The 22,925-nt window shown below is 45.5% G+C and overlaps 1 protein-coding gene across 2 annotated transcripts in view; it reads right to left on the bottom strand.

The window, feature by feature from the left end:
• The window catches only part of BIN2 (bridging integrator 2), a 34,236-nt gene extending 17,081 nt beyond the window's left edge, over nucleotides 1-17,155 (bottom strand). For both annotated transcript variants that reach the window (XM_008140690.3, XM_028144385.2), the window contains exons 1-2: nucleotides 17,019-17,155; nucleotides 9,950-10,030 (exon numbers count right to left, since the gene is read on the bottom strand). In XM_008140690.3, the coding sequence (XP_008138912.1) occupies nucleotides 9,950-10,030; nucleotides 17,019-17,099 (162 nt within the window). In that variant the 5' untranslated portion in view covers nucleotides 17,100-17,155. The remainder of the gene's footprint in view (nucleotides 1-9,949; nucleotides 10,031-17,018) is intronic.
• Between the last annotated feature and the right edge of the window lie 5,770 nt (nucleotides 17,156-22,925).

The following is a 22,925-nucleotide window of genomic DNA, read 5'->3' as shown; positions in this document are numbered from 1 at the left end:
TTTATAAGGTTACTCAAAAATCTTCTAAAAACCGCTAAGAAACTTGAAGAGACCTTCAAGGACCATAATGAGAATGCCAAAAAAATGGAAAAGGACCAGTCAGAAATTAAGCATACACTGTCTGAAATAAAGAATATACAGAAACTCAACTGTATATCAACGTACCCCAAGAGTCAAACCAAAGATCTGGAATATGAGGAAGCAAAAAACACCCAACCAGAGGGGCAGAAAGAAAGAAGAATCCAAAAGTGTGAGGATAGTGTAAGGAGCCTCTGTGACGGCTTTAAGCGTACTAACATTCGGATTTTTGGGGTGCCAGAAGAAGAGAGAGAGCAGGATACTGAAGGCCTATTGGAAGAAATAATGACAGAAAACTTTCCCGATCTGGTGAAAGAAATAGACTTACAAGTTCAGGAAGCGCACAGAACCCCAAACAAGAGGAATCCAAAGAGGACCACACCAAGACACATCATAATTAAAATGCCAAGGGCAAAAGACAAAGAGAGAATCTTGAAAGCAGCAAGAGAAAAAGTTAGTTACCTACAAGGGAGTACCCATACGACTGTCAGCTGATTTCTCAACAGAAACTATGCGGGCCAGAAGGGAGTGGCAAGAAATATTCAAAGTGATGAACAGCAAGAACCTACAACCAAGATTACTCTACCCAGCAAAGCTATCATTCAGAATTGAAGGTCAGACGAAGAGCTTCACAGACAAGAAAAAGCTAAAGGAGTTCATCACCACCAAACCAGGATTACATGAAATGCTGAAAGGTATTCTTTAAGAAGAGGAAGAAGAAGAAAAAGGTAAAGGTAAAAATTATGAACAACAAAAAGATATCAAATACATACCTACCAACAAGTGAATCTAAAAATCAAGTGAATAAAAAATCTGAAGAACAGAATGGACTGGTGAATATAACAGAATCAGGGACATAGAAAGGGAGTGGACTGACAATTCTCAGGGATCTGAGGGGTGCGGGAAGAGATTGGACAAAAATCTTATACCTATGGATGAAGACAGTGGCGGGGGGTAAGGGCATGGGGAATCAGGTGGAGGGGAGCTATGGGGGCGGGGGGGAAAGAGGAACACCTGTAATAATCTGAACAATAAAGAATTATTTTAAAAAATAAATAAATAAATAGGCATGAAGGAAAAAAAAAAAAGAGGAGTGATTCTCCTACCAGTTCAGGTGATGAAGTATCTGAGCTAAGATGCATTATTCAGTACATACTTGTGAACTAGTTCATTTGTTTTATTTGCTTGTGCTCATTACTGGGTAGGCTATTGAGCATGCCAAACATATAAAAAAATTTACAGAAAACTGGAAAATTCTATCTAACAACTTAAATTAAAATTTTGTGTACAACTTTGAAGGAAAGACCATTATTGTTTAATTTTAGCAGAAAATCTAGATCTACTCAGTCAAATAAAGAAAACTGGACTAATTATTTCATTTATCTTCTTGCCTCCAGAGCTCTCCTCTAAGCCAGTCCAAACTTTTCACCATTCTTCAGGTTAATAGTCCTCCTCAAGGGGCTGAATATCAGGCTCAAGGGACATGGAAACAAAGATAGTCTCAAGGTAGTCTAACACCCTGTCAGAGAGGGGGAAGAACTGGGATTGTGTAGTGTGTCATAGCAAATGAGAATAAAGACAGCATTAGAGAAATGACCAAAAAGAGAGTCAGATGCTACAGAGCGGTTAGAATGCAGGAAGAATATGTAAAAGTTACTGGACTTGGTAATGGAGGTCACTGTTGACCGTGAGAAAGTGTTTCAATCGCATTATGGAGACAAATTTGGTAGGTTAAAAAAAATTCAAACACTCAGCATTCACCAGAAAGGATGTCTCACTTCCTCCTTGCTTTTTCCATTAACAGTCTAACATGTTAAATATACATAATATTTGTTTAAAAATCTTTATTGTTGCAAGTATTACATATGTCCCCCTTTTCCCCCCATTGACCCTTTCTAGCCCACTCCCACCCCCACCCCAGGCCTTCACCACCCTATTGTCTGTGTCCATGAGTTATGCATATATGCATATGAGTTATTTGGTTGATCTCTTCTAACCCACCAATCATAATACCTTTTAAACATGGCTATGGTAGGTAGGTGTAAGTTTGAGAGTTTTGCAAATGTGATAACCCAGGTTTTAAAAAGTTCTGATTATAGAAATTAACAAGGATTTAAATTTATTTTTTGAAAGAAAACAACTCTGACTCAACTCTTTATTTCACCATGAAGATTTGGTCTGAAAAATACATACGTGAGGAACAAAAGCTGGTAAACTATCTTACATAATTTCTATAAATAAAATTCTTAATTTTTATCCCATTGGATATTACATGGCCTGAAAAACCAGGTCAATAATCAGGCTACCATGTATGATTGTGCAGTTTGTATGTACACTGTTCAGTACTAGGGGGAACTATTTATACCATAGTCCATAAAATGTGAATGCCTTCTGCCCTCCATCACACCTCACAAAAGTCCAAATCCATTTTTGTGTTTTAGAATCAAGCCTCCTCAAAGTTCTTTCTTTACACTCTTGTTCCTTCGAGGAGATGCAGTAGTAGTAGGATGCAGGGTGGCGAAAAGCACTGAATGTCATTTAAAAAAAATTATTACTGTCTAAAGTTTTACATATGTCTTCTTTTTCCCCAACTGACCGCCCCTGCGCCACCCCCAGCCATTCCCACCTCAGGCAAGCCCCCACCGCAAGCCCCTACCGCCCCAGTGCCTGTGTTGAATGTCATTTTATTTCTCTGACCTGTCTTCCCTGAAATGTCTCCAGGCTAAATCACCCCGGGTTCTCACTTGTCTGGGAGTCAAATACTTGTCTCTGCCACCAACTAGCAAGTTATTCTGCTTCTCTGGCTTTAGTTTCCTCATCTATAAATGCCGGGTAAGGCGATGTCTAGCTCTAAATCTTTGTGTCACTTCTGCTCTCTGAAGCCTTGTCCAATTCTTGGCAGCACTATAAACAGTCTGAGTTAGTCCCTCCCATCCCTTATACAAACAGTCCCAGCCCTCAGTTAATGAACCACTCACTCTGCAAGCTTCTCCTAAGCACTCAGGTAGATAAACAGAGAGCTATGTTCTCTAGGAGACTGGGGTAGTGAGGATAAAGAAGGCCCCAGTCCTGGGGTTCCCTCCTTGCTGGAGAAAAATGGACCAGAGAAACCCAAACTTTCAGCAAAATAAGTAAACAGCATGACTAACACTGAGCAAGTGCTGAAAGTGTTTGATCTAATGGAGGTCCAGAAGGGGGAAGATAAAGCTAGACTGTTTGATTGGATTTTAAAGGCAATAATTTGGAAGCAGCTCTCACTACCAGAAATAAGGCGTTAAAGTACTGCTTGGGAAAAGGAATTCTTCCTATATAATATGTTTTGGAGAGAGAGAAAAGAGGGAAGCAAGTAGAGCACTCAAAGAAAAATTACCTATGGAAATTTGATTAGGAACGTAGGTAAGTGCAAGGCCTTGAAATCAAGTTGGAAAGTTTGGGAGTGATATTTATTTATTAACAAGAAGTTTACCTACAAGTTGATTGTGGTTGAGGAAAAGGGCACATGACCAACTGGTCTAATTTCCAGAATACTTAACTTTCAATCTCTGGCCTTGTCTTTTTTCCTCCTGTTCGCCTTAGCCACCCCAGGTCCAGCCTCAGACCTGACTGTATTATCACTCTCTTTCTTCTTAAACTGTGAGACCCTTGAGGGCAGGTATGTTTCTTATCTGTGAAATCCCAGCATCCAGCCCAGTACCCACATGCAGCAGGCACTCATGAAATAAATGTTTGTTAAATGAACTTTCCAAGCCTGTTCAAACACGAGTTACAATAGGTGCAGCATTCTCACAGGAGAAAAGTTTTTCCTTGTTCCTAATCTAACTCCATTTCATTTCTCAAAAATATTCCCCCTATCAAGTGACATTTAGTTGGTGGGCTCGCAGAGAGAATTCTGAGGGAATTGTCCATCTGATACTCTTTTTCTTCTTGATGATCACATCTCTTATCCTTTCTACCCACACATCTGCCATTGCAGTACCATCTTACAAGGCAGAGAGGGAGAGAAAGGACTGAGGGACAGAATGGGCCAAGAGCTGGAAACCTTTCAAAGTGGGTGTCACCGTACTGATTCCTGTTCTTTTTACCCTGGAGTTGAAAGTAGAACAATAACTGGAGTTGAGAAAAGGCCCAGGGAGGCCTCCTATTGAGGTACAGGGGAAAAAGCACAGGGTTTAAGTTTGAATCCTGCAACTCGTATGCTATGTTACCTTGATGAAATCATTTCCCTCTCAATCAGATCCTTTTTCCCCTCAAAGGAGTTAGACTAGATCAGTGGTTGCCAAATGCTGTTCTCAGACTAGCTGCTACATCATAATTACTTAGAGAGCTTAATGTAAAACACAGATTCTCTAGTTAATGATCACCTATGGCTTTTAATATCACACAAAAAAGGAGACAACTATAATGATGTGCCTCCAGCTGGGAGAATAGAACACCTACAGTAATAAATATTCTCGCCACCAACCAAAAGAAACAAAAACAAAAATATGACTCTCATCAAGGCTCTAAATCTAACTATTAATTTTCAGAAAATACAAGTGATAGAGGAACATGTTAAACATACCATGGGGATTCAATCAGCAAAATTTAGACTATAAGAAAACAATTTAGTATCATCAGCAAATAATCTACAAAGGGAGGGATTAGAAACCTACAGATTAAGGGATTTAACTTTAAGAGATTTAAACATGTCAATCAGTTGCTGATGTAAACAAACTATAAAAAAGACAATTAACCTTTTGCACTCGGATGTCGAGTGTGACTCGACACGGTTAGCATCGGTAGCAGCTCGAGAAAAAAAGCAAGCGAGTACAAAGGGTTAAGGGAGTGTGAACACTGACTGGACATTTTATATTAAGAAGTTATTGCTAATATTTTTAAATATCACTAAGACATTTTTAAAATATATATATTTCTTTATTGATTTCAGAGAGGAAGGGAGAAGGAGAGAGAGATAGAAACATCAATGATGAGAGGGAATCATTGATTGGCTGCCTCCTGCACGCCCCCCACTGGGGATCGAGCCCGAAACCCAGGCATGTGCCCTTGGCCGGAATCGAACCCGGGACCCTTCAGTCTGTAGGCCGATGCTCTATCCACTGAGCCAAGCCGGCTAGGGCAAGACATTTTTTTTTTTACATATGTTTTAGTGGGATAGTCAACATGATCTATCTGAAAAGATATTTGTGTTATTCTGTTAAGTGAAAAAGGCAAGTTATAAAACCATATAAATGGAATAATTTCACTTTTGCAAACCTCTTTTCTTTATAGTGGATATATTTAGAGATCATACACATATATAGCAAAATAACTGTAAGGATATAAAACACAATATAAACATAATTATTTTTAAATTAATTTTTTTATTGATGTACTTTCTGATTTGTTATGAGTAAATGTTTACAGAAAAATATTTTTAGGTGCAAATAAAATATTTTAGGTGATTGTATATCACTGGATATTTTTTCCATTGCTTTTTTTTTTTTTTTTTAAGAGAGAGTGGAAGGGAGGGAGGGGGAGAAAGAGAGAGGGTGGAGAGAAACATTGATGCGAGAGAGCCATATTGACTGGTTGCCTCCCACACATGCCCCAACCGGGGGCAGGGAGTGAACCTGCAACCCAGGTACCTGCCCTTGACCAGGAATCCAACCTGAGACCCTTCAGTGCTCGGGCTGATGCTCTGCTCTAACCAGAGAGACACCAGCCAGGTAGGTGATTATATTTTAAAAGAGTCCTTATCTTTAGAGGTTGATAATATAATTTTTAAAAATTTTATTTTTATTGTTTAGAGTATTACAAATGTTCCCCATTTTATTCCCTTTGCCCTCCTACACCCGGTTCCCGCCCCACCCCAGACCTTTACCTCACTATTATCTGTGTCCATGGGCTATCTATACATATCTATATAATAAAAGCCTAAGCGACCGTTACAGTGGAACAACCAGAACGACTGGTCGCTATGATGTGTACTGACCACCAGGGGGCAGATACTCAACACAGGAGCTGCCCCCTGGTGGTCAGTGCGCTCCCATAAAAGGAGCACCGCTCAGCCAGAAGCTGGGCTTATGGCTGGTGAGTGCAGCAGCAGAGGTGGGAGCCTCTCCCGCCTCCACGGCAGCGCTAAGGAGCAGCGAGCTGAGTTGTAAGGAGAAGCAAGCAGGCGGGCGGTAAGGAGCGAGGGGTCCCAGACTGCGAGAAGGATGTCCAACTGCTGGCTCAGGCCTGCTCCCCCTGGGAGTGAGCCTAAGCTGGCAGGTGGACATTCTCCAAGGAGTCCTGGACTGTGAGAGGATGCAGGCTGGGCTGAGGGACCCTCCCCCCCGCAGTGCATGAATTTCATGCAATGGGTCTCTAGTAACCAAGTTCTTTGGTTAATCTCCTTTCCCCTCTTCCCCCAACTCTCCTTTTCCCTCTGAGATCTGTCAGTCTGTTCCATGCTTCCATGTCTCTGGACCTATTTCATTTGTCAGTTTATTTTGTTCATTAGAGTCCACAAATAAATAAGATCATGTGATATTTGTCTTTCTCTGATTGGCTTATTTCATTTAGCATAATAATCTCCAGGTCTATCCATGCTGTCTCAAGGGTAAGAGATCCTTTTTTTTATAGCTGCATAGTATTCCATTGTGTAAATGTACCACAGCTTTTTTATCCTCTTATATACTGATCAGAGGCCCAGTGCACTAAATTCGTGCATGGGGTCGGGGGTCCCCTCAGCCCAGACCAGATCCTCTCCAATCTGGGACCCCTTGGGGGATGTACAACTACCGGTTTCGGCCCGATCCTTAGGGATCGGGCCAAAACTGGCAGTCAGACATCCCTCTCACAATCTGGGACCGCTGGCTCATAACTGCTCACCTGCCTGCCTGCCTGATCGCCCCTAACTGCCCCCTCATGCCAGCCTGATCACCCCTAACCGCCTCTGCCTGCCAGGCTGATCGCCCCTCACTGCCCCCCCCCCCCACCCCTAACTGCTCCCTCCTGGCCTGGTCACCCCCACTGCCCCCCCCCCCCCTCTGCCATCCTGGTCACCCCTCACTGCCCCCCCTGCCGGACTTGTGGCCCCACGCAGCCTGCTGGTTAGTCATTTGGTCATCCCTCGCTAACCCCCCTGCCGGCCTGGTTGCCCCACACAGCCTGCTGGTCAGTCGTTTGGTCATCCTCACTAACCCCCCTGCTGGCCTGGTCACCCACGCAGCCTGCTGTTTGGTTGTTACTGTGAGGGTGTCATGACCAATTTGCATATTACCCTTTTATTAGTATAGCTGGCCACTTGGCCTGTTGAAATTTTATAGACAAATAATATACCTAGAATTTGCTTCATAATGATCAAAGATGGGGGAAAGTGGTGGAGCCAGATGAAACAAGATTCCCAGGAGTTAAATGATCAAAGTTGAGCAATGGGTACATATGGATCCATTACACAAGTTTTTCTATCTTTGTGTATGTATGAAATTTTCCATTAAAGCAAGCTTAAAAGTACAGATTCCCAGGCCCTTCTACCAATGAGCTTGCATTTTAAAATATTCCTAAATGATTCTGATACAGTCTACTACAGAGTTAGATAATAGCTAATATCCTTTTAATATAATTTTAAAGAATTATTTTGCATACTAGAGGCCTGGTGCATGAAATTCGTGTACGGGTACAGTTCCTAGGCCTGGCCTGCGATCAGGGCCATCTTCCTTGCCTGCTGGCAGTTGGCCCTGCCCCCCCCCCGCCCCCCCCGTTTCCCGTTCACCATCGGGCAATCAGAGCCTGCCGGCCGGGGGGAGGGACCAAGAAGTGGGCTATACTGCCCACTCATTGGCCCCGTCCCCAGACACTGGTCACCCTCTGTGTGTGGGGCAATCAGTAGGGCGGGGCCTTGGCCTGGCACCACCCACATCCATCACCACCCACCCCTGGTTCCCTGTTCCCCATCAGGCGATCGGGGTCTGCAGGCTGGGGACAGCTCCTGTGTTGAGCATCTGTCCCCTGGTGGTCAGTGCATGTCATAGTGACTGGTTGTTCTGCCGTTTGGTCGATTTGCATATTACCCTTTTATTATATAGGATAATTTGACTAACTGATGTTGAACAATAAAAATTTTGGCTATGCCCTAGCTGGTTTGGCTCAGTAGATAGAGCGTCAGCCTGTGGACTGAAAGGTCTCAGGTTCAATTCCAGTTAAGGGCACATGTGGCCCTGATCCCCAGTAGGGGGCATGCAGGAGGCAGTCAATCAATGATTCTCTCTCATCATTGATGTTTCCATCTCTATCTCCCTCTTCCTTCCTCTCTGAAAACAATAAAAAAATATTTTAAAAAATATTTTGGCTGGTTTTTGTCCCTGGTTCCTGGGAAGTAAATTCCAAATATTTGGGATTTCCTGAGTAATAGGAGTGTCTTTATTATTCATGGTGGGCCTCTCAGATCATACCTCAGGACAGTAGCAGTTCAGGCTGGAAAGATGAACCATGAATTAGAGGGTTAGTGCTCTGTGACAGGTGATATCAGTCCAAGGTAGGAGAGAGACACTAGAGATTAAGTTCAATCACATGGCCAATGATTTACTATGCAATGAAATCACAATAAAAACTGTATAGCCGAAACTGGTTTGGCTCAGTGGATAGAGCGTCGGCCTGCAGACTCAGGGGTCCCAGGTTCGATTCCGGTCAAGGGCATGTACCTCGGTTGCGGGCACATCCCCAGTAGGGGGTGTGCAAGAGGCAGCTGAACGATGTTTCTCTCTCATGGATGTTTCTAACTCTCTATCCCTCTCTCTTCCTCTCTGTAGAAAATCAATAAAATATATTTTTAAAAACAAACAAACAAACAAAAAAACTGTATAGACACCTGAAGCTCAGGTGAGATTCCTTGGTTGGTAATTCTAGATCAGTTTGTTGGGAGGGTGATATGTCTTGTGGACACAGAAGCTTCACATTTGGGACCCTCCCAGACCTCACCATATATGTCTTCATTTGGCCGGTCTTGACTTGTATTCTTTATAATAACATTGTAATTATACCTAGAACACTTTCCTAAGTTCTGTGAATCATTCTAGCAAATTATGGAAGCTGAGCATCTAGTAAGAAGCCCAAAATTTATAGCCAGTTGGTCAGAAATGCAGGTGGCCAGAAAACTCTGGAGTTTGTGTCTGGTGTCTGAAGTAAGGCAGTGTAGTAGGGGAATCTGCAATGTAACTGGATATTTGTTTAAGTTAACAACTCCTTTCTATTAAAAGAGGGGGTCACAATCTTCAAGACTAATGTAAGAATTAAATGAGATGTGTGTAAAGCACTGTGCATGGTGCCTGGCACATGGAGATGAAAAATCAGATATCCCATGGAAAGTTAAACCTCTGTTATCTATTTGTTAACATAAATTTTCTACATAAAATTACCCATACTATCCAGTGAAGACAGAAGGAACAGTGAGAACAGAAGGTGTTGGTGAGAATGACAGGTGAAAAGATGGAGCTATTATTTTAGAATAAAGGGTTTAAGTAGGGTATGTAGATGTAGTGAACAAAGAGGCCACAAGGAAAACATGAGGCTATTGAGATAAGAAGAGTCCTAGGGTGGAAGAGAGGCACCCTGGGAAGTAAATAAGGTGACAGGGGCTCGTTTTGATTTTGTCTAAGGACCTAGTGATGCCACGGTGCCCTAGGGGAACCACTAAGAGAAAAGAACACTTATCTGCTCACCCCTCCCCAGAACCCAGGGTCAGCAGGAGCAGGAAAGGTAAGTTCCTCTGGTTCCAGGACAAGGATAAGCAGCACCGAGGCCCTTACACCTGGGGAAATGAGTTACCAGGAGTGCTTTCTGATTTGAAGAACGTGCTGTTCCTCTACCACTCAGCCCTCCAAACTTCCCTTCCCCACCTCCAGATTACCTGTTGATGGTAAAAGTTGTTGGCACTTTGTTCAAACCGTTCATCTTTGGTTTCCACAGTTTTCCCCAACTTCTGCAGTACCTGGGGATATAAGTCAGAGAGGCCCATAAGGTTATATACAGTATAGTCAAGTCTCTCTTATCTGTTGGCGTCACATGTCCCTGGCTTCTCTCAGAGTTTTAGATCCAACTAAAGGGCCACTGTACTCAACAGAATTAGATATATAGCATATTGTTGAATACATAATCATATTTTATGGCTCTTTTCACATTGGATACTCTTAAGGATATGCAGCAGTGTGCTAGAGGATATATATAAAGCCCAAAATAATAAGGTATATGTTCCTGGAATTACATTGTTATTTACACTGTTCTTTGCAGGGGGATGGGGAAAGTATTATATTAAAACAAAAATTAATATGCAGGCCGGTGTGGTTCAGTGGATAGAGCATGGACTGCGCACTGAAAGGTCACAGGTTTGAGTCCCAGTCAGGGGCACGTACCTGGGTTACAGGATTTTTGTTGTTGTTGTTTGTTTGTTTTTAAATATATTTTTATTGATTTCAGAGAGGGAGGGAGAGGGAGAGAGAGATAGAAACATCAATGATGAGAGAGAACCATTGGTGGGCTGCTTCCTGCACACCCTGCTGGGAATGTGCCCTTGATCAGAATCGAACCCAGGACCCTCTAGGCCACAGGCTGACACTCTATCCACTGAGCCAAAGTGGCTAGGACAGGGTTGCAGGTTGACGCCTGGCCTCGGGTTGGGGTGCATGCTGGAGGCAACCAACTAATATGTTTCTCCCTCCTCTTCCTCCTCCTCCTCCTCCTCCTGCTTCTTCTCCTCCTCCTTTTCCCTTTTACTCTTTCTACAAATCAATGGAAAAAAAATATATCCTCAGTACGGATTAACAACAACAACAAAAAGTAAAATGTGCATGGCTTTTAAAGATATACCTAGTAAAATGAGCCTTAAAGACATTTTTCAATTGAGAAACTCTCTTTCAGCCATAGCCCAGGTTCCTCTAGAATAGATGAGGTCAGAGAGGTGGGCAGGAGACTCCTCTCTTATGAGGGCCCTATTTTAAGAAGCCCTGGTAAAATGCATTTAAAACTCAGCTAAAAATTAATGCTATCTATGTTTATTTCCTCTCCACTGGGAACCCGAGAGCTAAATATTATTCTGGTCTCGGCACTAATGAAAAGGAGATGGAAGTGAAAAATTTACAGTACCTGTTTTCATAGGGGACACTCACATAAACAAATAAGAAAGTCCTGCCTCTTCTATCTGTAACCCATTTTGGAAGGAGGTACCACCAACCCTAGGTCCAAGTTGGAATATCAGGAGTTTCCTGCCCTCAATTCCTTCTCTCTCACCTCCTTCATCGAATCCCTCAACACGCCCATCTCTGAAAATCATCCCACGCTTTCTAGTCTCATTGCCATAGCTTCAGCCCCGGCCCCGATTGTTTCTCACCTGGTCTGCCTATCATGCTGCTACTTAAAACCTTCTAATGATTCTCCATTTACCTTCTCAACAAATTGTTATTACATACCCATTATGTTTCTGTAAGTTATAGTTCAAGCTCTAGCATGCATGCAGGTCTCAATGATCTCACTACTCACTTAGCCTCAGCTCTCATAGTTCCTTCTTCCTGTAGGTCTCCCCGCACCCCCCCTCCCCAACACTTTATTAGTTTCCTGAATAAGCCATATTTCTGCTTATTGTAGATGCTGTGTCCTCTTTCTGGAATGTTCTTCCCCACCTTGGCTGTCAGGCCACTATCTAAAAAACTCAATTCATAATTTATATTCTTTGTGACACTTAATCACATCTACTTCATCTTATTAATCAAGTTAATCACTCCCTCCTAAGCACTTACAACTTCTGTACCTTATATGCACTTCTGTTACTCTTTTATTATTTTGTATTTATCTATCTATGACTCTTTCTAAATTGTGAGCTCCCTGAGGATTGGGTACTTGCCTTACTTATCTAGATTTCTCAGTATCCAGCAAATAGATACTTAATACTTATAACAGGAAGGAGAGTAAGACTGATACAGGAGAGGACAAATACTGGGCCTTTAATTAAGATTTTTTAATTTTTATTAATTCTCACTGGAGGATACTTTCCTATTTATTTTTATTTTATTAAAAATATTTTTATTGGCCCTAACTGGTTTGGCTCAGTGGATAGAGCATTGGCCTGTGGACTGAAAGGTCCCAGGTTCGATTCCGGTCAAGGGCATGTACCTTGATTGCAGGCACATCCCCAGTGGGAGGTGTGCAGGAGGCAGCTGATCGATGTTTCTCTCTTATCGATGTTTCTAACTCTCTATCCCTCTCCTTTCCTCTCTGTAAGAAATCAATAAAAATATATTTAAAAAATATTTGTATTGATTTCAGAGGAAGGGAGAGCGATAGAGAGATAGAAACATCAATGATGACAGAGAATCACTGATTGGCTGCCTCCTGCATGCCCCCTACTGTGGGGGGTCGAGCCTGCAATCGGGGCATGTGCCCTTGGCCAGAATTGAACCAGGGACTCTTTAGTCCTCAGGCGGACACTCTATCCACTGAGCCAAATCAGCTAGGGCAGGAAGACTCTATTCTTAATCCTGGGGTTAGTGTCTCTCACTTCTGGAGCTTTCTCTATAATGGTTAAGATCAAGGACTCTGGAATCAGACAGATAAATGTATGCCCCCATCTTGGCCTTTCCACTTACTGGATATATGCCTTTGGGCAAATCACTTAAACTCTGGAGCCTCAGTTTACAGGCCTCCCTTTCCCCATTAAGATAATAGTAACTCCTGGGGTTGACGGCAGAAATGAATATTATACATATAAATTGCTTTCACAGTGCTGCCCTAAGGTGAGTACTCAAAACAAACCCACTATCACTATGTCTAGTTCCACCCCTTCCCTATTTCCTTTTCAGTTTAACCTTATATGTTTGTCTGTCTCTAACTCCACCTTAACACCCAGCCCTGGTTGTGCAGAGTAGGCCATCTTCCTTGGCTCCACCCTATCCCCATCCCCCTAAGAAAGTTGCAAAACCACCTTGTTTAGTGATTAACACAGCCCTCACTTCCTTCCTGCTACCCCTCCCTTCCTTTGTTTGGGGCATAATTCTTCTTTGGTGGAGGAGGCTGAAAGGATAGAGGAGTCCACTGAGGCTGGAATCACCGTGGCAAACTACAAAGCAGACCTATGTTCCCAATCCCCAAAAGGCTCAAGGCAAAAAGGCTTGGGAGGTGTGGGAGTGTGTGTGCTGAGGGAACACTCCCACCTTCAATTCTGAAACTGAAAAGATGAGTATTATCACCCTGGAAACATGTCCTGGGCCCAAAGTCATTTGTTGCCATAAGAAATGGGGCCAGGAACATAGACACTTATACTATGTTGTAGATGTTCTTTCTTAACCAGAGTTCCTTGAGGGAAGTGCGTGTACACATGCTCCACAGATGTTTGTTGAAAGAATTAGTAAATTCTATCTCAGGATCACTTCCTAGTAAAGGCCCACGTAATGCCAATCCCTGAAGTCCTGCACTGAGAATTCTGACCCAGTTTGTCTGGCTTAGCAGCTGGGAAGTTAGAATATAGATACTTAGGGAGAAAGAGCAGGGACAAGAGAGAAAGTAAATGTGGCAAAATGTTAACACTTGGTGAAACAGGTAAAGAATATTCTAGTGTTCATTGATTTACATTCTGTGTAAGTTGAAGTGGGAGGGTAAAGCTTTAAAAAAAAAATCACTGCAGATATGTTTGTTGCCTATAGTTCCTCACCATGACCCTTCCCCATAATCACATACTAGTATATCTTGAGTTAATTCTCTCAGTTGGGGTAATTTGAGTAGGGCCTGCACATGAGATATGAAATTTTGTTAAATTTGTTTTCCTAGGTGCGATAATGATACTGTAGTTATGTAAGAAATTTTATTTTCAGGATATATGCTACAGTAGGCTCTCTTTAATATGGCCCTAATATACTTCCCAGCCTTTTATCCCACCGCTCCTTGCCTAAAAGGATTTCCAGAAGCCACGCCTGGCTCATGCTGGCATTCCTCATCTCTTGCCTGAGGAACTACTAATTAGCCATAATTCCTATTTCAAATTCAGACTCCCCTACAAAACCTCCCTCAATTCTCCTCAATCTTACTGTCCTCTGAATTCCCACAGAGGTGCAGCTCTCTCAGGTCACTTATTTTACCTTTAAAAAACAAACAAACAAACAAACAAACAAAAAACTGGATTGTAAGCTTCGGGCAGGCAAAAATGCCTCTTACTCATATCTAAATTCCCTCCTGATAGACGTCTAGCCAGGTATCCTGGACAAAAGAGTTTTTCTCTAAATATTGATTGAACCATCTGAGATACATGTTGAATAAAAGTCAACAGAGGGAAAAGAGCAACAAAGGAGTGGGGAGTTAGAGAGCTGAGTTTTCCACAGAGATGTCACAAACAGTTGGTGAAAGCATTAGAGTGAAATGTGAAAATGTGTCATCTTGTAAAAACACAATAAAGCCAGTTTGAATGGTCTCATGTTGAGTCTGGATGGGAACTGGAAAATAACACAAGAATGCTTCACCTCCATTGCGTTTAACAGTCACCAGACCTTCACTCCTAGTTTTTCAGAGGAGGTGGTCTGAGCAAAAGGTGTTCCTACTCCCAGCTTTGCTCCTGAGAAAAGATAGGAAGGAAGTGGGCAGGCCAGCAGGAAGTGGGGAGGCACAGATGTCCAAGTGGTTTATCGGGAACCTTGTAAAGAGAGCAGCCTGAGTTTGGCATCCAAAGGCAAGGCACCTGGGTTCCAGTGATAGTTCTGCCACATGCTAATCTCCTTTGAGCCTTGTTTCCTCATTTCTAAAATTGGGATACTAATAACGTGCTTAAGGGTTAAAAAGATGAAGTGAAATCTTATTATAGCTATGTTGGCTCCATAAAGGGAAAGATCATGTCTTTCTTAGTGGGCACTTGATATTTGACACATTTGACTATTTGACATGTTAGCTATTACATACTACTGAGAAGATTACAGCCAACTGCTTATAGAAAGATTGCAAAGTTTCCTAGGGAGTCCTTTCTTTTGACTGTAACTTTCACCGTCTTTATCTTGTCTTCAATAACTTCACATTCAACAATAGAAAAATAAAAATAACTTCCCAAGACTCAAGAACTCTGGCAGGCTGAGTAAGCCGAACTCCTGCCCACATCCCAGGCCGTTCCCACTCTATCCATTGAGTATCCACTATCGTTAAGGTGCCAACTGAACTGTCCAATTTCTGCCTGCCCTTCTGTCTAAGTTCAGAATATTTTCTTGTTTTCTGCAACAACTTGGGAATTCCCCAGGGCAGATCTGAGTTTGTTCCTCACTCTGCCTTCTCAGGGTTCAGACCACAAAGAACAGTGTGTACCTGGGCAGCTGGTTCTCCCTCTGGGAGGCATTTGACGCTGTGGTTCAAGGAGCCCTCTCTCCTCTTCTCACTTTAGTGTCCTTACCATGTTGAGTTTCCAAATCACTGAACACCAAATCTCTCATTTTACAAATGCAGAATCTGAAGTGGGCAGAGCAGGGACATTATTTACCTAAGGCTTAGGACTCCATGCTTAAAAAAAGGAGAGAAATCCCAAAGCAAGGGCATAGTGTTGATGATAGTCTGGATGAGGACAGAAGGTGAAAGAGTGAGTTAAAGTCAATTTCTCTATCTTTTAAAAATAACTATTATCCACAGTTTTTATCTTTTGGGTTTTCTTTTTGTTTTTCAAACCACTAGTATAGCTAGCCTTCCCCTCTTCTCTAGTACCTCCTGTTTCTCCACACTGTTTCTAACCAGACCTTCCCCATAGACTCTGATCTCTATGTGTCTGATCTGTAACAAGACAGCCTTTTGAAGGCTGAAACCATGATCAAGGTGAAGTTAGGGCAGCAAGGTGATGCAACAGTCTAGCCACACAATGTCCCTTTTCCTCTGCTTTTTCGCATGAACCAGCTTCTTCCCTGCCTCCCCTCTTCCACTGTGAGCTTCTTAAAAGACAGGCGCTCTATCTACATTCCATCAATTCTCCGTTGATAATCTCATGTGGGAGAGCTGGTTGCCTTTAATCCTTCCAGGACCCAGGCCAGTGCTCTGCTTTTAGAAGATTACAAAAATATTTCAGTTCTTAAGCATGTGGTATTCATCCAAATGCTTCTAAGCCCACGGACCCTTCGAAAACCACAGTTCTATGTCAGGTCCTTATCGCTCCCTCCCCCTTTTCTTCTGGCTTATTCATCTTCCCATACCATCTCACCTACCAGAGTGCTGACGGCGGGAGCAGAAGTTGAGGTTAGAGGCAAAGGAAATACTCTGGGTAGGTAGAAACAAGAATGCCATTACATGTGTCGGGAAGTGTCCACATCATCTACACAGGTGGGCCAGGTACAGACAGACAACCTGCCTAAATGCTAGGGCTGGAGTAGGGCCACCAAGAGCCAGCCCAGGGCACCATGCAAAGAGAGAAGCACCGTCACCAGCCTGGACGGTGCAGGAAGCAGATACGGGCCACTCTTACAACAGCCTGAACTGCACCCAGAGGCCAGGCGGCGTCAGACACAGAGACTCACGCAGAATGACCTAGTCCTTGGACTCCCAGTCCAAGCCGCCCGGCGGCACTCACTTCTGTCTTATGACTCTGAGGGAATCACCTCCTTGGAACCATCAATGCCATCATCTGTAAAATACCATCCCTGCTGGATGGACAGGGTCAAAACTGCTACCCAGCAGCCCCCAATGTTAGTTCCTTCCCTTCATCTCTCCTGGGTCAGCCTGAGCGTTAGGCTTCCTGAGAAAGACAGCGGTCTCAGCGTCCCTCATCCTTGCCCAAGATGGGGTGATGCTCTTCCTCTCTCTCTCTAGAGTCTGCCTGGTGTAGACACCCACTCCCCGCTCCTGCTTCCCGGAGGAGGCCGGAGACCCTTCTCTGCAGCCCAGGCCTCGGGGCCCCGGAGCACCCGGGCCGCCCCTCTCGCCGCACCGGGCCCCGGGCCTCGGCTCCTGGCGGGCGGACGGGCGGCGAGGCGGCTTACCTTCTCCTGGGCCCTGCTGAACTTCTTCTGCACCTGCTTGGCGAACAGGCCCGCAGCACCGCCGGCCTTGCCCTCCGCCATCCTGTCGGTTCCCTGGGGGCGGCGGCCCTGACCGAGAGCCTGTGGCTTTCTGGAGGCTCCTGGGGAGGAAGTGCGGTTCCCAGCATGCCTCGCATCCGCCGGTGGGCGGGCCTCCCACTTCCCCCTGCGGGCGCTGCCCCTGCGGGGCTGGGCTTGTCCACCCCGGGCCCCTCGGGACCACCCCGAGGTCCCTCAGGACCACCCCGAGGCCCCTCAGGACCACCCCGAGGCCCCTCAGGACCACCCCGAGGTCGCCCCAAGACCACCCCGAGGCCCCTCAGGACCACCCTGAGGTCGCCCCAAGACCACCCCTGAGGTCGCCCCAAGACCACCCCGAGGCCCCTCAGGACCACCCCGAGGCCCCTCAGGACCACCCTGAGGTCGCCCCAAGACCACCCCGAGGCCCCTCAGGACCACCCCAAGGCCCCTCAGGACCACCCTGAGGTCGCCCCAAGACCACCCTGAGGCCGCCCCAAGACCACCCTGAGGCCCCTCAGGACAACCCCGAGGTCGCCCCAAGACCACCCTGAGGCCCCTCAGGACAACCCCGAGGTCGCCCCAAGACCACCCTGAGGCCCCTCAGGACAACCCCGAGGTCGCCCCAAGACCACCCTGAGGCCCCTCAGGACCACCCCGGGCCCCTCAGGACCACCCTGAGGTCGCCCCAAGACCACCCCGAGGCCCCTCAGGACCACCCTGAGGTCGCCCCAAGACCACCCCGGGGCCCCTCAGGACCACCCTGAGGTCGCCCCAAGACCACCCCGAGGCCCCTCAGGACCACCCCGAGGTCGCCCCAAGACCACCTTGAGGCCGCTCAGGACCACCCCGAGGTCGCCCCAAGACCACCCCGGGCCCCTCAGGACCACCCTGAGGTCACCCCAAGACCACCCTGAGGCCCCTCAGGACCACCCCGAGGCCCCTCAGGACCACCCTGAGGTCGCCCCAAGACCACCCCGAGGCCCCTCAGGACCACCCCGAGGTCGCCCCAAGACCACCCCGGGGCCCCTCAGGACCACCCTGAGGTCGCCCCAAGACCACCCCGGGCCCCTCAGGACCACACCGGGCCCCTCAGGACCACCCTGAGGTCACCCCAAGACCACCCCGAGGCCCCTCAGGACCACCCGAGGTCACCCCAAGACCACCCTGAGGCCCCTCAGGACCACCCTGAGGCTGCCCCAAGACCACCCTGAGCCCCCCTCAGGATCCCCCCGAGGCCCCTCAGGACCACCCCGAGGTCACCCCAAGACCACCCGAGGCCGCCCAAACCCCAGTGCAGCGAGCCTGGGCCCATACAGCGGCCACCCTGAGACCCCCCACGAGGTTCACGTGGAGGCCGACGCCAGCTCAGCCAACACTGATCCCTGAAGCCCTCCCCTCCGCCCAGCCCGGGGTGGGGTGGGGGGTGGGGAGGGGTGGGGGAAAGGAGGGGGGGCAGGGGGCGGCCCAGAGCAGCAGATGAGGGGCCAAGTGGGACTTGTGGAGCTCAGGGTGGAGGCTGGGCCTGTTCGGAAGAGGCCAGAAACTCGGCCCGCCCTCAGGCAGTGCTCACTGAGGACCAGCTTCAAAGATCTCCAGCCCTAAGGTATGGGAACACCAGCCCCGTTTTCAAATGGGGGCCAATTAGCTACAACTATTGGCGCTGGAAAATAGGGAGGAAACAATGGGGTAGGAAATATTGTGATTTTTCACTCAGCAAGAGTATTTATTGTTTGGGAAAGCGCCTTTCACTTATATGGGTATGTATACTGGGTGGCCAAGTAAAATGTACTTTCTTATGTCAGGTTACCTATTTTAAAGATGGAAAGCCTCTATCAGAGAGGTTGGCTCTAAGCCTAGAACTGGTAGGAACAGAGTCCACACCTGAATTTGAAAGAGAGGAACAACTGAGGTAGAGACAGAAATGGAGGTCCCGAGGAAAGGAGAGGATCTTATTGAGAAAAGAATGAGGAGAATATGGAAGCCTGTGCTGGGGCTGGAGAGCAAATCTTTCTAGCTCGATAGAAACTAGAACAGTGTACTAGAAGGAAGCAGAATGTGAAGACAGACACTGATTGTGAAAGTTGGGGTGGGACCGCTGCTTTTACAACTGTTGCTTCTCTATGTAGGTCTCCAACAGGAAGTTACTCTCTGACCTGTTGAGGGCATAGCTGGAAATTAGGACACCAGATTTGGAGGAACCGTTTACTCAAGGATTATTCAGTGCAGATAAAATTCCCTTACGGAAGGGAAGAGGGTCAAAATACCACTTCCGAAGGAATGGAGAGGGAAACTGGAGGCCTGGGACAAAATTAGAGGCCCTTGTCTGTTGTTTTCCAAGTCGTTCCCCAAAGTGGATGTACTACACTGAGGATCAACCGCGTGACTGGCATTGCTGAGTGTTGGGAAGCCAAAGATGAATGAAAAACATTTGATCTTTAACCTCAGATGCTTAATGTCGACAGATGGAAAAAGGTTGGTCATCAGATGACCATAATGTTATGTTACATATGTTCTTCATTTATAGAGCTAGAGCCAATATTTTCAGGTAACAGATCAATAGAATTTATTCTGGGTGTTAGTTGTGAGGATGGTCTAGAATGAAGAAAATGGAAGGACTTGATGTTGGATGGGGAGACGTGGGGGAGAAGCCCAGAGAATGGTGGTGGTGTGGGGACACCTGAGAGAAGATGGTGATGATAGCAGGTGTGTCACTGGCAGAAGCAGGCCAATACCTGTGTCACTCTCCAGAATCTGCAGCATCCTCAGCAGTGCAGCCCAGCCACTGCCTCCCAAGGAACTCTCTTCAGTGCTAATCTCTCGGGAACTGAAATTGGTGGTCACCAAATCATGTACTTAGAGCACAGACAATCTTTAGAAGTTAACTAGATAGGGAAGTTGAGTCACAGAAAGGGCTGGTGGCTTGCCCAAGGTTACCCATCCCTCAGTATGGAACTGAGATTGGGAATATAGGCATCCTGATCCCAGCCCAGCTTCTTACAGTGTATACACTGTTCCGGAGGCCTCTGCTGACATAGTAGCCTACAAATTCCAGGACCTGTCTTGGCCGTTTCTCCTGCTATAATGTTAACTATCCTGGTCCCTCTTGTCTGGTCCTCAGTAACTGCTATAGAAAGTGGCTTCTCAAAATGGGCGCCCCAAGGAAGCCCCGAAGCTAGTGAGGTTTGAGGAACTAGCTTCTGTGGGAAAGGGGAAGGAGGATTCTAGGAAAAACCATAGGAAGGACCAACACCACCCTGAGCCCCACAGTGCTCTTTCACTGAACATAAGGATTTTAAGCTGCTATATCAGCAGTATGCAGCTCTCGTCTATGTGGTTGGAATTAATGACACCAAGAATGAGATGGCGATTTATGAATTCATCCATAACTATGTGGAAATTTTAGATGAGTACTTCAGCCTAGTGAGTGAATTAGATATAATGTTTTTTTTTTAATATATTTTATTGATTTTTCACAGAGAGGAAGGGAGAGGGATAGAGAGCTAGAAACATCGATGAGAGAGAGACATCGACCAGCTGCCTCCTGCACACCCCCCATCAGGGGTTGTGCCCGCAACCAATGTACATGCCCTTGACCGGAATCGAACCCGGGACCTTCCAGTCCGCAGACCGACGCTCTATCCACTGAGCCAAACCGGTTTCGGCTAGATATAATGTTTAATTTGGATAAAATACACCTCATTTTGGATGAGAAGATATTAAATGGCTGCATTGTAGAAACAAATCGGGCAAGAATGCTTGCCCCTCTACTAATTCTTGATAATATGTCAGAAAGCTGAATAATGGAAGGCTCTGCCAGGCATCATGGCCATAGGAAATGAGAACATGGAATACCTCTCAACATCTGTAGCCCAAAAGAATCTAGAAGAGCATACATTGCAAAATGGGGCATCCTTCCAAAGACATTTTCATCTTCATCCAAGGACATGCTTTCTATTTGTTTTAGAGAGAGAGAGAGAGAGAGAGAGAGAGACAATGATCTGTTACCTCCTACACGTGCCACGACCTGGAATCGATCCTGCAACCTAGGTATGGGCCCTTGCCACCTTTTGGTGTACAAAACAATGCTCCAACCAACTGAGCCACACCGGCCAGGGCCAACAACATTTTAAATATGTGTTTTTCACAGTTCCTAAATGGAAAACAAAACTGTATTTTAAAATATGATGTAGGAAGAAACATTTTCTGTGAGAGAGAACCATAAGCATTTTCCCCCACTTGTTTAAATTTTGTTAAATAAAATTGTTAGTCTCTGCTTCCCTTTGCAAATTAAATTCAGGAATAGCAGCATGAGGTGGGAAGGAAGTGTGGCAGTTTTTTTTATCAGCCAATAAAAATTTAAAATGACTTAAAAAAAAATAAAAGGTTGCTGCTTCACATCCTCTTAGCCTTCTCCTCTCAGTTTACTCTTCCATCTATGGCAGACCACTCTAACAGACTGAGCCCTGGCCAGGATGAGGCAAATTATCAGCTTCCTAGTTCTCTGTGGTTTATAGAACCCTGGGTCAGGTTGCCTATTTTAGTCTCAGCCTTGAAGTGCTAACTCATACTTAGTTTGAGGATGTATATAATTTTTTTTTGAAAAGCGCTTGTGAGCATTTAATGAACTTCTCTCTACTAGTATGTGGCTTAAAGCTACCAGGACACAGGGCCCCCAACACCCTTATTCTTCTCCTCAACCCTCCTGCTGGAATATATGGCCTTCGTGAGGACCGGCTGCCTTGGGAGGTTTTCCTTCCCCAGAACTGTGTAGTGGCCGGATCGCACCACATCAATGATAGGAGCAGCTCCAGTCTTGTTTTTGGCAGCTTTTACCTGTGTCTGCTCACTGACCAGGGCCCACAGTTTATCAAGGTTGACTGTTGGGCAGAAGCTCTGGTTCCTCTTTTTTTTTTAAAATATATATTTTATTGATTTTTTACAGAGAGGAAGAGAGAGGGAGGATAGAGAGTTAGACACATCGATGAGAGAGAAACATCGATCAGCTGCCTCTTGCACACCCCCTACTGGGGATGTGCCCGCAACCAAGGTACATGCCCTTGACTGGAATCGAACCTGGGACCCTTGAGTCCGCAGGCCGACACTCTATCCACTGAGCCAAACTGGTTTCGGCTCTGGTTCCTCTTTAAGTGGTAATTCCTCATATCAGCTTTCCCTAGTAACCTGGGTGATAGTTGTCCAAGTTGATCCTGAGATGTTACAAGCCACCAGTATTACCTCGGCCTCCCAAGTGCTTCTGGTGCTTGTGGATGTGGCTGTGGCTGTGGCCATGGCTCACGTGAGGCCCCATATTATTGTCTCTTCTCCCTTTTTGTTCTGCCTCTTCCCCTTAAATCTTTATTTTCTTTGTTCAACATTTTCTTTTCTCCTTTTTTTTCTACTTTTTTACTTCCTAGTCTTTCTAATTTGCCACTTCCTTTGCTGGCACCTGACCTATCACCTAATCCTTTACTCCTGTCTCTAGTGTATCTTTGTAAGAAGTTGCCACCATCCAGAACTTTGGGGTGAGCACTTGTTCTAGGCACTGAAGGGGGAAACAAAAGAAGAAGGAGCCTACAGTGTACCTGGAAGATCAGAACACATTTTGTCACTCAGGAACATTTAAAAGTACTCTGTGCCTTTGTATATGGAAAATATGCATCGGAGGAGGGCAGATGGGTAGATTAATGGATCGGTAGATCCTAAGATAATTTAAAAAGGATAATATAAAACCACTCCCACTTGGCTTAGTTTGTGAACTGATAGAGGTGGCAGCAAATGGACGAACCAGCCCAGAAATGTGGTGAAATCCAACTTGGGACCTATAACTGCATTTTTCTAGAGAGCTTA

Source organism: Eptesicus fuscus, chromosome 7 (assembly GCF_027574615.1).
Source record: "Eptesicus fuscus isolate TK198812 chromosome 7, DD_ASM_mEF_20220401, whole genome shotgun sequence".
Lineage (NCBI taxonomy): Eukaryota > Metazoa > Chordata > Mammalia > Chiroptera > Vespertilionidae > Eptesicus > Eptesicus fuscus.
This window is presented reverse-complemented; position numbering and strand designations above follow the sequence as displayed.